Source organism: Triplophysa rosa, unplaced genomic scaffold (genome assembly GCF_024868665.1).
Source record: "Triplophysa rosa unplaced genomic scaffold, Trosa_1v2 scaffold29_ERROPOS194725, whole genome shotgun sequence".
NCBI classification, from domain to species: domain Eukaryota; kingdom Metazoa; phylum Chordata; class Actinopteri; order Cypriniformes; family Nemacheilidae; genus Triplophysa; species Triplophysa rosa.
Window position 1 is genome coordinate 1 of NW_026634315.1, and position 13721 is coordinate 13721.

Below are 13721 nucleotides of genomic sequence, written 5' to 3' on the forward strand. Positions count from 1 at the left end.
GGTATATTTTTCTTATATCACATAATTAAATATTCTTTTGTTGAAAATGTTTAATGTTTAAATGACAGCTATGATTTAAAACAAATAAATAAATCAAACTACAGAGGAGTTTCTTTATCGGCGGAAGGATATCTAGCAGTGGCGCGCTGGCAACATCAGACTGTCAGCAGTTTAAGCGTTCAAAATATTTTTTGTTTGGTTGAGTTTAAAGTACCCTTTCTAATCTGAAATCTATCAAACTATTTTAATGAATTTAACATTTAAGACTGTTTTTAAGGTTGAGTTAAATATTCTGTGTTAAGGATCAGAAAATTATAATAAATGTGATATTGAACATCCATGTGTTTTTCATTTTCAGAATGCACCTATTATGTTTATGATGTACAGGCAAATATAAAGTAGTAGATTATTCATTTTGAAGACTAACATCTAAGAAAGCAACATCCAAATGCTGCAGTTATCATTTAATCAGTAAAAATTGCATTGTATTTGGTAGAGCATAAGAATGGAAAAGGTCAATTACAATTTAGCAATAACAAAAATTGTACTGTCCAGGTAAGAAACCTCAAAAAACATAATCTAGAACCACTCAAGTATATTAAATATATAAACATACAGGGCTTTGGTTTAATCCACATGGGCTTTATAAGGTGGGACCAATATGGGGCTTATGCATGTTTCCCACATGGGCCCCACTCAGATTCTGCGTAGGATTCATATGGGCTAATTCACATAGGGCCGACATGGAACCCGTGGACAAACCCACTTGGGGCCCATGCCTCAAGCCCATATGGGGCCTACATTGGCCCCACAAAAAAATGTTGGCTGGGCCGGAGTCTTCGAGTCCGAGTCTTTAACGTTACGTGACCACTTCCCGGATCATCAGTCAAATGCATGATGTACGTGTTATATGTTGTATTATAGGAAGAAATATAAAATGATCAAAAGATATGTGCAATAAACATCTTCTCTAAAACGTACCGTTCTGTTCTTTTTTCTGTCAGTATATTCATAAATGTTTCTTGTGGATTTCTGCATGTGTTTTTAATTTATCTTAATAACTAACTATTTTGCATAAGAACTGTGCTGGCAAAATAAAACAAGCAACACTAGTAAAGTCAGTGTTTATGTCTAATGCATATATTACACAAGTGGTCTCTTATTAAATAATTGCACATTTAAATGATTTCAATAGCCTATTATTATATACTTTGCAAACTGCATGAGACTTTTTTAGTAAAAAACAACAACCTGTAAACCTTATTGCATACCTGAGTGACCCAAAATTGTTAATGAATTATAAATACATAAATTTACAGAAATGCTGTCAGGAAATAATTAAATAACTGTTTCTCATAACTTGTCCCTAACTACAATATAAGTTATTTCTTATTATATATCTGATCAAAACTAGCATAAATAAACGTTATGGGGTAATTTGGCTATTAACATGCAACATTCATTTAACTCTGCTCAGATGAACGAAATGACTCGAAAAAAGATTCGTTCATTTTGCTGAACTAGATTCAAACATCCGAATCGCAAAAATGACTCGAACTTCCCACCATTAGCATTTACCCATTTTGTTCTCATCCTTTTGCGCGCAGGAGAGGTTGACCCTGCCGTAATTGCGCGAAAGGTCACGTGATCAAACAAATCCATAAAGAAAGATATAAATCGCATAAAGCTAATTAAATAGTTTTAACTTTAGGAAAGTATTTAGATAATTCTAAGATAATTTGCCATATAAAATTTAAGACTAAGACTGTAAAAATAAGCCTTTTTATGGCCTTAAATTTGAAAAATCAAATTGAACACTTTTTAAGGACCCACGGGAACCCTGAATGAATCTCAAAAAGTAGAAAATAACTGTCAACAAGTACAAACACAAGTGTATAAAAGTACATTCGTGGCATTAACGGGCACTCTCCTCCAGCTGATTCTAATCAGACGGTTGATTCAGACGGTTGATCAGACGTTGTATCATGGGAAATAAGAGTGAGCGAGTGTACTTCGATGTACACTCAAAATCAGAATGCATTGTGGGTAAAAAGTAGTGAACAAATGTAGGGAAGGAGTTGTTTACTCAGAATTCGGACAACACTACAAAATGGCGGACACCCGATATAGTGCACTATATAGGTGATGGGGGAAAATTCAGACACAGCTAGGTGTGTTCGATTTGACGCGGCGCTGCGCAGATCGATCGAAATCTGTCTTGAAGCAGTGCATGCCGGTTAGAAATTTTGTCCGACTTGAACCGGCGCCGACGCCATGTGACTTTCACGTGGGGCATTAAAGTAGCAGGAGAGCGTTTTGAGAACAGCCGGCTTACTCAGCCGGCGCAGCATCTCATGAGCGGCTGCACCAGGCTGATGACGACATAGCTTTTCATGATTGGCTAGACATCGATCACGTGCGTTTCGGGTTTATTATAACACCCCTATAGTTCAACTAATACTTTTTAATGCACGTTTTTAAAACAGCTAAAACTCTGTTTGTACAAATATAATAAACATGTTATTTTGTGTTGTTTAATAAAATAAAAATGAATACAGACTCCGTTGGTAATTTAATAATATATCCTTATGTTTACCATGATTTTTAGGCACACCGTGTTAAGCAGCACATAACATTTGCAAGAGTTTATGGTTGCTACTTTTTTATTTAAACGTTTGTTTATTGGACAAATCCAGTATTCTAATCCACTTCAATCGCACTTTGAAAAGGAAACACGGTGCGAACGTCACTACGACAAGCAGCAGATGTCCGACTTGACTGCTTCTTTTTCAACTCCTCGCTCTACTGCAAGCGGCTAATCTCGCCGATAGGTCTGCGCAGCGTCGCATGAGCTCGAACACACCTAATAGGCTTGTTCGACTTGATGCGGCGCCGCTAGATCCGACAGGCGGATGACATCTAAGTATAGCGAGAGCGATTCGAAAAACGATAAAAAGTTTGGTTTCGAATCGCTCTCGCGGTACTGTGATGTCATCCGCCTGTCGGATCTTGCGGCGCCGCAACAAGTCGAATAAGCCGAATGTCTTGTGCCGTCACGTGGATGGAAGATGATATGTATAGTATAACAAGGCACTGTAAGGTGGTCAGAGATGGGGTGGAGATGCATGTACGCACAGTCTTCTGGAACTTCAAAATAAAGTAGCTAAGACTTTAATTATTTGAATTAAAGTGGCCAACTTTCATGAGCATATTTCAGATTTAGTGGTCAGTTTACTAACAGCTTGCAGCAGCGCAAACGCAGTGAAAATGACATTTACATTTACGCATTAGATTTTTTATCATTTACCTTTCAAGTATTCACAGAAGAAATAGGTTTTACATCGTTTTTTTTAATGTTGTGAGAGAAAAAAAAACAAGTAACACTAAATTGTAAACCGTTTACATTTAAACGCCACATTGATTGAATGTTCAGCTGCTGCCGTTTATTCAAATAGAATCATTGGGCGACGCAAAGAATTGTGGGTTATCTCTAGCACCTCATAGCTGTCTCTCATTTCAGAAGGCTGCATCCTCCAGAGGTCTCAATTGAAGCCTGCTTCGTCATCGAGGCAGTCTCGTTTCATAAAAGCAGGTAGGACACTCGTATGCACCCTTCTAATGCGACCTACTTTCACGAGAATTCGGAGGACACATGAGGTGTATCCTTCGTTGCTAGAGATAACCCACAATTCTTTGCGTCGGCTAACGTCTGTTATTTGAATAAACGGCAACAGCTGCACATTCAATCAAATATGCGGTGTTTAAATGTTAACGCTTACAATTTGTGTCACTTTTTTAATCTTAGCAGGCATAAGTAGTAAATAGGTTTACAAGTGTTTTGTGATTTTTAAACGTTTAATTCTTTTGGCATTGTTTAGGGTAGAAAGTAACCAACTTTTTACCTCTTAAATCATGTAGAAATCATTTTAATTAATTTGACAGGTGTCAAAGGTTGTCATAGCAACGTGGTACTTCCTGTTTCCTTTTCTGCCAACGTGTCCTATGAAGGACGTCTCGTTTAATTCTAAATTGAGAATCCTCCGCATCGCATCCTTTAGAGGATACCTCTGGAGGACACAAGGATGCAGCCTTATGAAACGAGACACAGCTTATGTGTCTTCCGAATTCCTGTGAAAGAAGGTCGCATTTGAAGGGCGCATCCTGAGTGTCCAATCTGCTTTTATGAAACGAGATAACCTCGATGAAGCAGCCTTCGAAGGAGACCTCCGGAGGACGCAGCCTTCTGAAATGAGACAGCTATTGGAAGTTTGCCAAATTAAAACTTAGCGCTGAAAAGGCGTGGACAGGGTTGTTTTGCGGTTGACCTTATTGCATTTGTTTCAGACGCAAACTTTTTGGGAGGAGAGTATTTAAATGAATCGTGCAACGCGATTTACTAAGGTTTGCGCTCGTCAAATTACTGATATTTGCAACAAAAGAACGTCTTGAACCCTGCACTAATTTGCGCTGCTCTTAATAGATTGCGTTGGTCATTATGGGAATGAGATATTGCGTCTTTTTTTTTTATGTGCACATTGTTAGTAAATCACCCGAAGACATTTTACACTCCCATCAGCGCTTTTTTTAAATTGCGCTCTCACGCTGTTTTGCCCTGTTTAGTAAATCTGGCCCTTAATAAATCACATCCTGAAACCCAACAGAAGACTGGTTCAGTCAGCCAGAGATGAATCTAAAACAAACACTCATTTTCCTGTAGAAGAGTAACACAAAGCACATGGCATTCTGGTCCAAATATATGGTCTGAAAACGTAGAATTCTTTCACTGTATTGAAGCTAGTGTATTAGCAGCACAAGATATGAGTTTGTTGGACGGGTGAAATAAAATAAACAAACATTGTCTATAGGGTCACTATCTAAATGCATGAAAATAAAAAATAAAGCTCAAGCTAAAAGCACCACAGTCCCATGTTTCAAATGTATTACATAAGTATTTTGTAAAAAATGTTAGTAATGTAAAACCTTTTGATTCATAAATGCTCAACTTTAACAGATTATTTGAGAAAACAGAACAATGTGAACTTTAAATCACAATATCATGTTTAATAAAAATGAAACATATTCATTAAAAAACAAAGCAAATGGACATCAAGCAAACTTATAAATAAACAGAAAGACAACAATACAATGAATGAGCATGAATATACTGGTGTTTGCAGAAGATGAAATCACAGTGTGTGTGGATGATGACGCTTGTGTCCATCATGATGTCTCTCTTACACATCTGCTCGACTCACATCATTATATTACCTACAAGAGAGAGAGGGACAGTCGCAGTTATAAACATGACATTGGTTTCATGGTTTTCAATAGCCAATGCAAATTCATATATTAAACAGAGTAACCGAAACAGCGAGTTCGAGAGAAGACTACTCTATATGTTTGCTCTCGCGGTACTATGATGTCACTCGCCAATCGATCTGCACACCGCCGCATGAATTCCAACCAGCCTATTTTGGGAGGAGGCTGAATCAGGGGTTTTATGTAGGGAGACATCTTAAACATTATGGGAGGGGAACAAGGACTGGAACTGAGAAACACTGGTATATAGTGAAATAGTGAAAATGGATGACAATATGCAAGATGTCTTTTGAGGGAAAGAGTGGCGTGGGTTTTGAAATCAAGTGGAAAAACACTGAAGTGTATATGTAAACAGGCAATACACAATCAAGCTGAATGTAAATGTGTGGACTCTCACCTGCTGACAACTCCTCCTGTAAAACAGCGGCTCTCTTGTGGAGGAAGTTCACCTGCACCAAACACGACACAAGTTTAGGGGTGCGAGACAGACTTCAGGTCATAAACCTGCACAAAATTCACTCCTGATTGAACCGAATCTGACAAACAACATTTATTCCTTTTGAACGCCTTTAGGACATTGGCATTGATCGAGGCCCAATTTTTGCTTTAGATTGTTTTTGTTTGTCGCTGGAAAACTGTAAAAACAAGCATGGGCGCTGTGTAGAAGGACAGCTGTAGTAATTGATGGCATGTTTTACATCAATGTCCATGGATATGGTATGTCATATCAATCGTCTCACGCTTTTCTCCACAGCCTTGTGATTATACAGCTGTGACAGGGATCTTTGTAACTTCCCTGTTGTAGTGAATCGACCAGATCAAATCAAAGTACAGCGAAATTATTTATCCATGAGAATCTCCAAAATAAAGTGAACAAATCCTTTTTTAATGGTATATATTACTTCATCACCCGTCTTGTATGAGCAAGTGTTTGGAGCCACTGTACTAACAGCCTATTGTATGTTTTAAGAATGTTTATTCTGCTATGCCACTACAGAAGATACACTGAAAGCACAATGTCATGAAAATACTTTTCTTAGAAGAATAATCTTGGTTCACTTTGGCTTTCCTAATTTTGAACAAGCCTTACAAAAATGTATTGTTCTCTGACGGATTTCTTGGAAAGAAAGATACAAAGTACATAGTAAAACCTCAAAGAAATCTAATGCTTCCATCCTTGCAACTGCACGCCTTTCTCTCTAAAAGAATGACTATGGTTAGATTCCCTGGTCGGGCCACTGGTTTTGTTAAAATAATGCACTGCAATGTGCAATGCTGGAAATACTCAAGGCCAGGGGAAGGCCACACTGGTCACCAATTACAACGTATAAACATATCAGATCACAGAGCTGTGGCTGCTTATGCAAAAGAATCCAGTCAGAGCTATTCACAGGCATGCACCGTGGTCTTTGAATTGTGATCCTGAAATGCTGTTTGAGAGGCCCAGGACCATGTCCTGAAAAAAAACGGTTTGAAACATTTAACAAAAACGCTCATGCCACAGACTCATGTAGGACAAGGCTGAATGTAACTAATAAGAGCCCCGGTCAGGACCCTTGAAGACTGTATTACTGTGGTTGGCGGGTATAATTGCACATAAGGAGATGAACTGGACTAGAGACTTCAAAGCCAAATTAGATCCATGTCTATGGAAGAACGGCTACCCCCTCCGGTCCGAGAAATCAAATAAACAAGAGGCACTTGAGTTCAAAGACATGAGGTTTGACTGCTCGGCATTATTAGTGGAAGGATGGCAAGCGTGCTAACATACAAAACACAGAATGTGGAGGTATTGAAGCCGACTGATCACAGGCATAGGGACACAGAACATCACATGAGGGGCTGACCCTAAAGAACGAACTGGTAAACAATACATTTCAGAGCTAAAAATGTGTTTTTCAAAGTATCAACGAAGAGCTGTTGTATGACATGAAAGAATTTTAAAAGAAGGCATGGATGTTGTGGGTTATTTGGCAATGGAAGTTGCTGTAGTTTTGCTGGGAAATACGTAATATATTCAGTTGAATAACAACAAAATCACAGCACGCTGCACTTGACATGAGCAGCCATGCAAACAAACAACAGTTTCCAGCAATCTGAAGTTTGAGGTAAGTTAGACCTGTGGGGGACAGATTTAGGCAGGTTAAAAAGGGGTTAACGCTTACATGTAGGGCTGGACGATCTTCCCAAAAAAGCATATCACGATTGTGACAAGCAGAGCGGGACAAGGGCTGTGAGGGAACGGCGCGAGGCCGGTGTGATAATGAGCATCAGCTGCGTATTGCACCGGTCTCACATCTCTCACGGAGGAGCTCCGGAAGCATAAAAGGAGGAGCGACAGCAGTGAAGGACGAGAGAGAACCTGGCCTGGATTTTATGTTATGTTTTATTATCTTTGTGTGGCCGGCAGTCGACCGTGAGGGAGCTGTCGGCACTTTACTTTCGTTTTGGTTGTTTGTTTATTTTATTAAAAGTTGGTTTAACGTTCACCGGTTCCCGCCTCCTTCTTCCTTACTGTGAACATTGTTACAACGATCTTCATAACAAAGAATCTCGATCCACGATCTGAATTGAAATACAGGGCTGTACATTAACTTTTTTGCACATAGCACTGGTGCTACAGAGGTATAAAGTTTTTTTTAGCACAGGCCAAACAGTTGCACAGGTAGCACAAGTACAAAACGTCTGTAATCATCTTTAAAAGCTTAACACACTTAAAACTGTTGAGGTGATCGTGGACTTCAGGAGAAAGCCCCCTGTCCTCCCCAAACTCACCATCATGAACAGCACTGTGACTGCAGTGGAGTCATTCAGATTCCTGGGCACCACAATTTCTCAGGATCTGAAGTGTGACACTCACATTGACTCTATTGTTAAAAAGGCCCAGCAGAGGCTGTACTTCCTTCGCCAGCTGAGGAAGTTCAACCTGCCACAGGAGTTGCTGAAACAGTTCTACTCTGCCATCATCGAATCCATCCTCTGCACTTCTATAACTGTCTGGTTTAGCTCAGCTACCAAATCTGATCTCAGAAGACTACGGAGGGTAGTCCGGACTGCTGAGCGTATCATTGGTACAACCATCCCCACTCTCCAAGAACTGTACTCATCCAGAATGAGCAAAAGGGCTGATAAAATCACTGTGGACCCCTCACACCCAGCACACTCCCTTTTTGAACTGTTACCGTCTGGTCGACGCTACAGAGCACTGAGCACCAGAACGACCAGACACAGGAACAGTTTCTTCCCTCAGGCAATCCATCTTATGAACACTTGACATTAAATGCGGAACACACAACTCTATTTTACATTATTTATTCACCAAATTTGCACATATCAGACCTGTACATACATAATTGTCTATATTGTATATTGTGTTTTTGCTGTTTTGTACATTGCCTATTTCTATATTATTGTATATTATTATTATTATTTTTTATCATCCGTGTTCTGTCCTGTTGCTGTCTTTCTGTTGCACTGTGGAGCTTCTGTCACTATAACAAATTCCTCGTATGTGGAAACATACTTGGCCAATAAAGCTCATTCTATTCTATTCTATTCTATTCTATTCTATTCTATTCTAAAAAACACAAATGCAAATAATCACATAAATAGACTGGTTAACAACAAAGGACATTAATGTTATATAGGCCTACAAATGGATCAATTAGGTCCATATCATTTTTAGTTTATCCATTCCTTATTGTTCTGAGTTGTTCATTTTTTTACTATACAATAGTAATATATTTGTCCAAATAAAAATACTGTAGTAGCCTATACTATAGTATTTACTAGGCCTATAGTAAACTGCAGTAAAATTCCTAGATAATATAGTGTGTTTGAACCTGACTATAGTAAATATTAAAGTATACTACTATTACTACAGTTGATCAATTTACAACAAGAATACCACAATTTTCTATATCAAATAGCCTACTATAGAACACTACAGTATTTCTTTCGTTCGAGTGTTTAGGTTAACCTGTGTTCTATTTTGACGCTCCCACAATAGACACTTCAGTTTTTCTCAAACATTGAAAACAGTTAAATGCACCTGAAATAAACTCTCAGGGCAACTCTGGACATGATGTTCATGTGTTTATGTCCTCATACAGTGAGACACATACAAATCCATGAGTGTCACGCCTGTAGCAACACATTCACTCATACGCGCAGAACCGGCATATGACAGATTTAAATAGCAGGATTCTGTGTCCGCATCACAAAATCATAGGGCTCTAGATATAGGCTATGAACTCAATGCAGCCGGGAAACGAGTATCAATCACAAAATAGACTAAAACTAAGTAAATTAGCTGTGTGCCATCGATTAACGTCACACATAGACAAGCCGCTCTGTCTAATGCATTTGCAAAACTGTATCGCACGCATGAGACCTCGCAGAGCTCTCTGCTCTGGCGGTGCTTCAATGTCATACACCAATGGGTCTGTGCAATGCTGAATGATGTCGAACACACCTCTTGTTTTCAGACAAGATCACGATCCTCGCGATTCCATTGAAAAGTGGACTGCGGACGGTTTCAAGATTGATCTCGATTTAAGATCGTCAGATCACCCACCCCTACTTACATGGCATGGAATATGGAAGAGAATATCAGAATGTATTAACATTCGGTTCCTTTGGTTCTTTTTCTATTGATTAGTTCTGAGATGTCATCAGAGATTTTTTGAATATTTCTTCACGATTGTGGTCAAAAAGGATGTTTGCATAATGTCTATTGATCTGTGGAACGGATCGTTGTTCCAGGTAAGCGGTTTCCTACAAGGCTCTGCTAGTGGTCATCAGTGGTCTTCACACGTCATAAAATCACTTCAATGATTTTGTCGGCCCGAAGGCGACAAAAAGATATTATAGAGGAAAGTTTTGCTGCATGTAATTCTAAAAGACTGTGGGACTCAACATGGGAACTGGCAGGAGACCTTTTATCTCCATGGACAAACACCATAAAGCGAATGAACTTAATGAATTTTATTGCTGGTTTGAAACAGAGGACTATTCTCAGCAGTGCAGCACGTTGCTGGAGTCCATCTCATGCAATCCGGAGGACAAACCTACTTTGGAAAAACATGTGGTACAGTCTGTCTTTAAACAGGTATGTGCCAAAAAAGTCCACAGGCCCGGATGGCATCTCGGTTTTCTTGCTAAAGACTTTTGCTGAGGAACTGACCCCAGCCTGGTGGCCTGTTTTTCAACAATCTATTGGCACTTACACCGTCCCCAGCTTGTGGAAAAAACCTGTTATCACACCTGTCTTTGAGAAATGGTAATTACGATTATAGACCAATAGTGTTAACATCTGTGGTAATTAAAAAAAATGGGTTTCTTGGCACAGAGTTGATTTTGAGCCATTGCAGTATCCCTTACAGTTTGCATACAGAATCAGAAAAGGTACTGATGATGCTGTTAACAGTATCACACACTTGATTTTAAAACATCCAGAGGACAGCAAAGCTTATGCAAGCTTGCTTTTTTTGCTAGATTTTAGTTCTGCTTTTAATACATACCAACCTCTCCTTCTGATCCAGAAAATGAGCCAGTTGAATGTTAACCTCTTTTTGATCAAATGGTACTACTGTTTCTTAACCAGCCATACTCAGGTTGTGAGGATTAATAACACCCTCTCAGATTCAAGAATAACGCACATAGGTGCTCCTCAGGGCTGTGTGAGCACACCTGTCCTCTTTACACTATATGCCAATGACTGTGCAGCTTATTCACAGGAAATTGTATTTTGAAACTCTCAGATGACAGCAATCCTACACAGTAAAAAGAAAAAGTGCCTCAAATATCCTGTTGTGTACTCATAGAACCTTAAACTGTATTTTAGGTGCTCCAAAGCTCTTTTTCTCAATAAAAGGGTTATGGTGGAACCATCTATAGTCTTTGTGGTTCTTCCAGGAACCTAGAAGATTCTTGAATAACCCCATATTCAGTTGTGAAGTTCTGGAGTCACCTTTTCACTACACTGGGACCTCAAAGTGCTTTGCGGGTTATTGAAGGAACTCAAATTCTAAAAAATGGTTCTTGTAAGATCTGTAAACTTGTAAGTGGTTCCTGGAGAATCTCTCTTGTACAGGACAGTAGAGGAACCCCACAAAATTCTGCATGAAATAGGGATTTTTAGTGTCTGATCATTTTGATGTTTTATGAGAATAAGAATAGTCCAAAGTTTGTTTTTTGGCCCCTGCTAAGTGAACACACATTTTAAAATCATGCACATGATTAGAAAAGGCTAAATGTTATTTAGAAAAATTTCAGCAAGCTTTTTGATTATTTTATATTTCTTACTATTTGTATTATATGATTAATTATATTAATATATTATAAATAAACATTTTTATTCTATAAGTAGATCCTAAGTCACTGAAATCTTTTGAAAATGTAAACGTTGTGCTTTCCATCCAAACAAACTGCAGCTGCTCTGTGTTTATTGTGCAGTCTCGCCCTCCACAGTACTGTGGCGCTGTTGGCCCAATGTCTCAGAGTCAAGGCATGTGCCATGTGGCGCTTTTGTTAGTATGTGTGTTTAACTTTTTCCCGCTCTGCTTAGATCGATCACCTTATGACAAAAAGCATACGGACTTAGAATAACATCTCTAAAGCATACAGAGCAGTCAGTTCACAAATAGCTCTCACTGTGCTTTGATGTCACCGATCCATCTGCGATCAAACATCAGTGGCACGAGTGTTCACCGGTGTTGTTCCGCTCGCGCGACAGGCGAGAATTCAAAATAACGGATCGCAACAACCTCTCGACTGTCCCATTGGATGTAAGTAAAGTCAAAATATATAAATAACTTAAATATACTAACTATATACTATTTATATAAATGTATACTCTGACACGTCTAATTGTATGGCCGCTTTTGGCTGTTTAAACCATTTATTTACACGGTGTAGGCAGCGCATGTTTTAGCGAGATGCTAACGAATATAAGTTAAGATGAAGCTTGTGGGGCTAACGTTAAATGGTTAGTGTTAAATGACAAACAATGACTTTTAGCCACTTTTAGCTATTATGTTCACTTTTAGTGAATGTATAGCTCTTTTTTAACTTATTGATGTTTGTGTTGAATGGTTTTCCCACCCATGTTACATAAATTGTCTGTAATTAAATATTTTTATGATTCAGTTCTATTTTTATCCTTTTAACTCAGAATTTTCAGTATAATTTCAAGTTGAGCAGCAAAAAAATGTAAGTATTATATTTATTGTGATATTTTCACTATTATGTTATTTGTTATATTTGCACATGTAAAAATACTCATTGACAATGGAAAATCTGAATAAAGTGGATTATTACAGTTGTTGCTATAAATAGCCTATTGTACTCCTTAACCATAGACCAAAACAGTGACTTCCAGGCATTGATTGTAATATTTTGTTTATTGTTACATTTGTAAACCAATTGCAGTTTGTGATGTGCTAAATGATTAAATTTAATGTTTTATGAGACGTTATCTAAATCCCTCTTTTTGGTCTCCATGTCTTATTCCCAGGGGCAACCAAGGCCAACAGACCCAGCCAACCCTGATGCTCATCCTTGCACTGCCTTGGACACCTAAGGCCAACAGGCGCAGCTCCTGTTCTCTTTTTGCCATAAATACATATCTACTGTAGCAATGCAAAATTGTGAAATGTACTATAGAAATAATTTTGACTTTGACTACATGGGTCCGCACACCACCTGGTAATAGCAGGAAACCCATTTGGAGAGAACAGCATTGTTTTCTCTAGCTCGCAAGGATTTGCTTTTTGGCAAATTACAACTTTACCATGGGTGTAGGCCTTGCTATGAGAGACTACTTTTTTGCTGGACTTTTTTACAATTGTACATTTGTACAAAGTACCTGAAATATTTCTGTATGTACAGTATATTTAAAATAAGGCAAATTATTTGGTTAGTTTTGTTAAGATAAAGACTTTTCATTTATAACAATATCACCAACACAATATTAATTATACATGTGATTTCATGAATTTAGAATGATAATGTTCAATATTGAACATTCTGTAAATAATTATTCAATGTAAATTGTTGTTGTTTATCAATAAACTGTTGTATTTGATTTAGTATTTCTGCTTATTAAAATATTGTGAATAGCAAATATAAACTGTGAAATGGTGCCTTGAAGCACCCAAGATGGTTCCAGACCACTTTAATAAAAGGGATCCCCAAGAAGCCTTGATGGTTCCTCAGAGAACTGCCCTCCTTCATTAAGCGGTGCCTTGAGTTTCCCCTGAGGGTTCCGCCGGTGTGGCAATGTGAAGAACCCCAAATGGTTCCTCAAAGTACCTTTAATTTTTACAGTGTAGCTTACTGCATACAGTTCACTCTACACTGTAAAAATTAAAGGTACTCTAATCATGTGCATGATTTTAAAA

At 38.3% G+C, this 13721-nt stretch overlaps 1 protein-coding gene across 2 annotated transcripts in view; it reads right to left on the reverse strand.

The window, feature by feature from the left end:
- Positions 1-3740: 3740 nt before the first annotated feature.
- The window catches only part of LOC130550359 (centrosomal protein of 112 kDa-like), a 100797-nt gene continuing 90816 nt past the window's right edge, over positions 3741-13721 (reverse strand). For both annotated transcript variants that reach the window (XM_057327801.1, XM_057327800.1), the window contains 2 exons: positions 5717-5768; positions 3741-5268 (listed from right to left, as the gene is read on the reverse strand). In XM_057327801.1, coding sequence (XP_057183784.1) covers positions 5252-5268; positions 5717-5768 — 69 coding nt within the window. In that variant the 3' untranslated portion in view covers positions 3741-5251. The remainder of the gene's footprint in view (positions 5269-5716; positions 5769-13721) is intronic.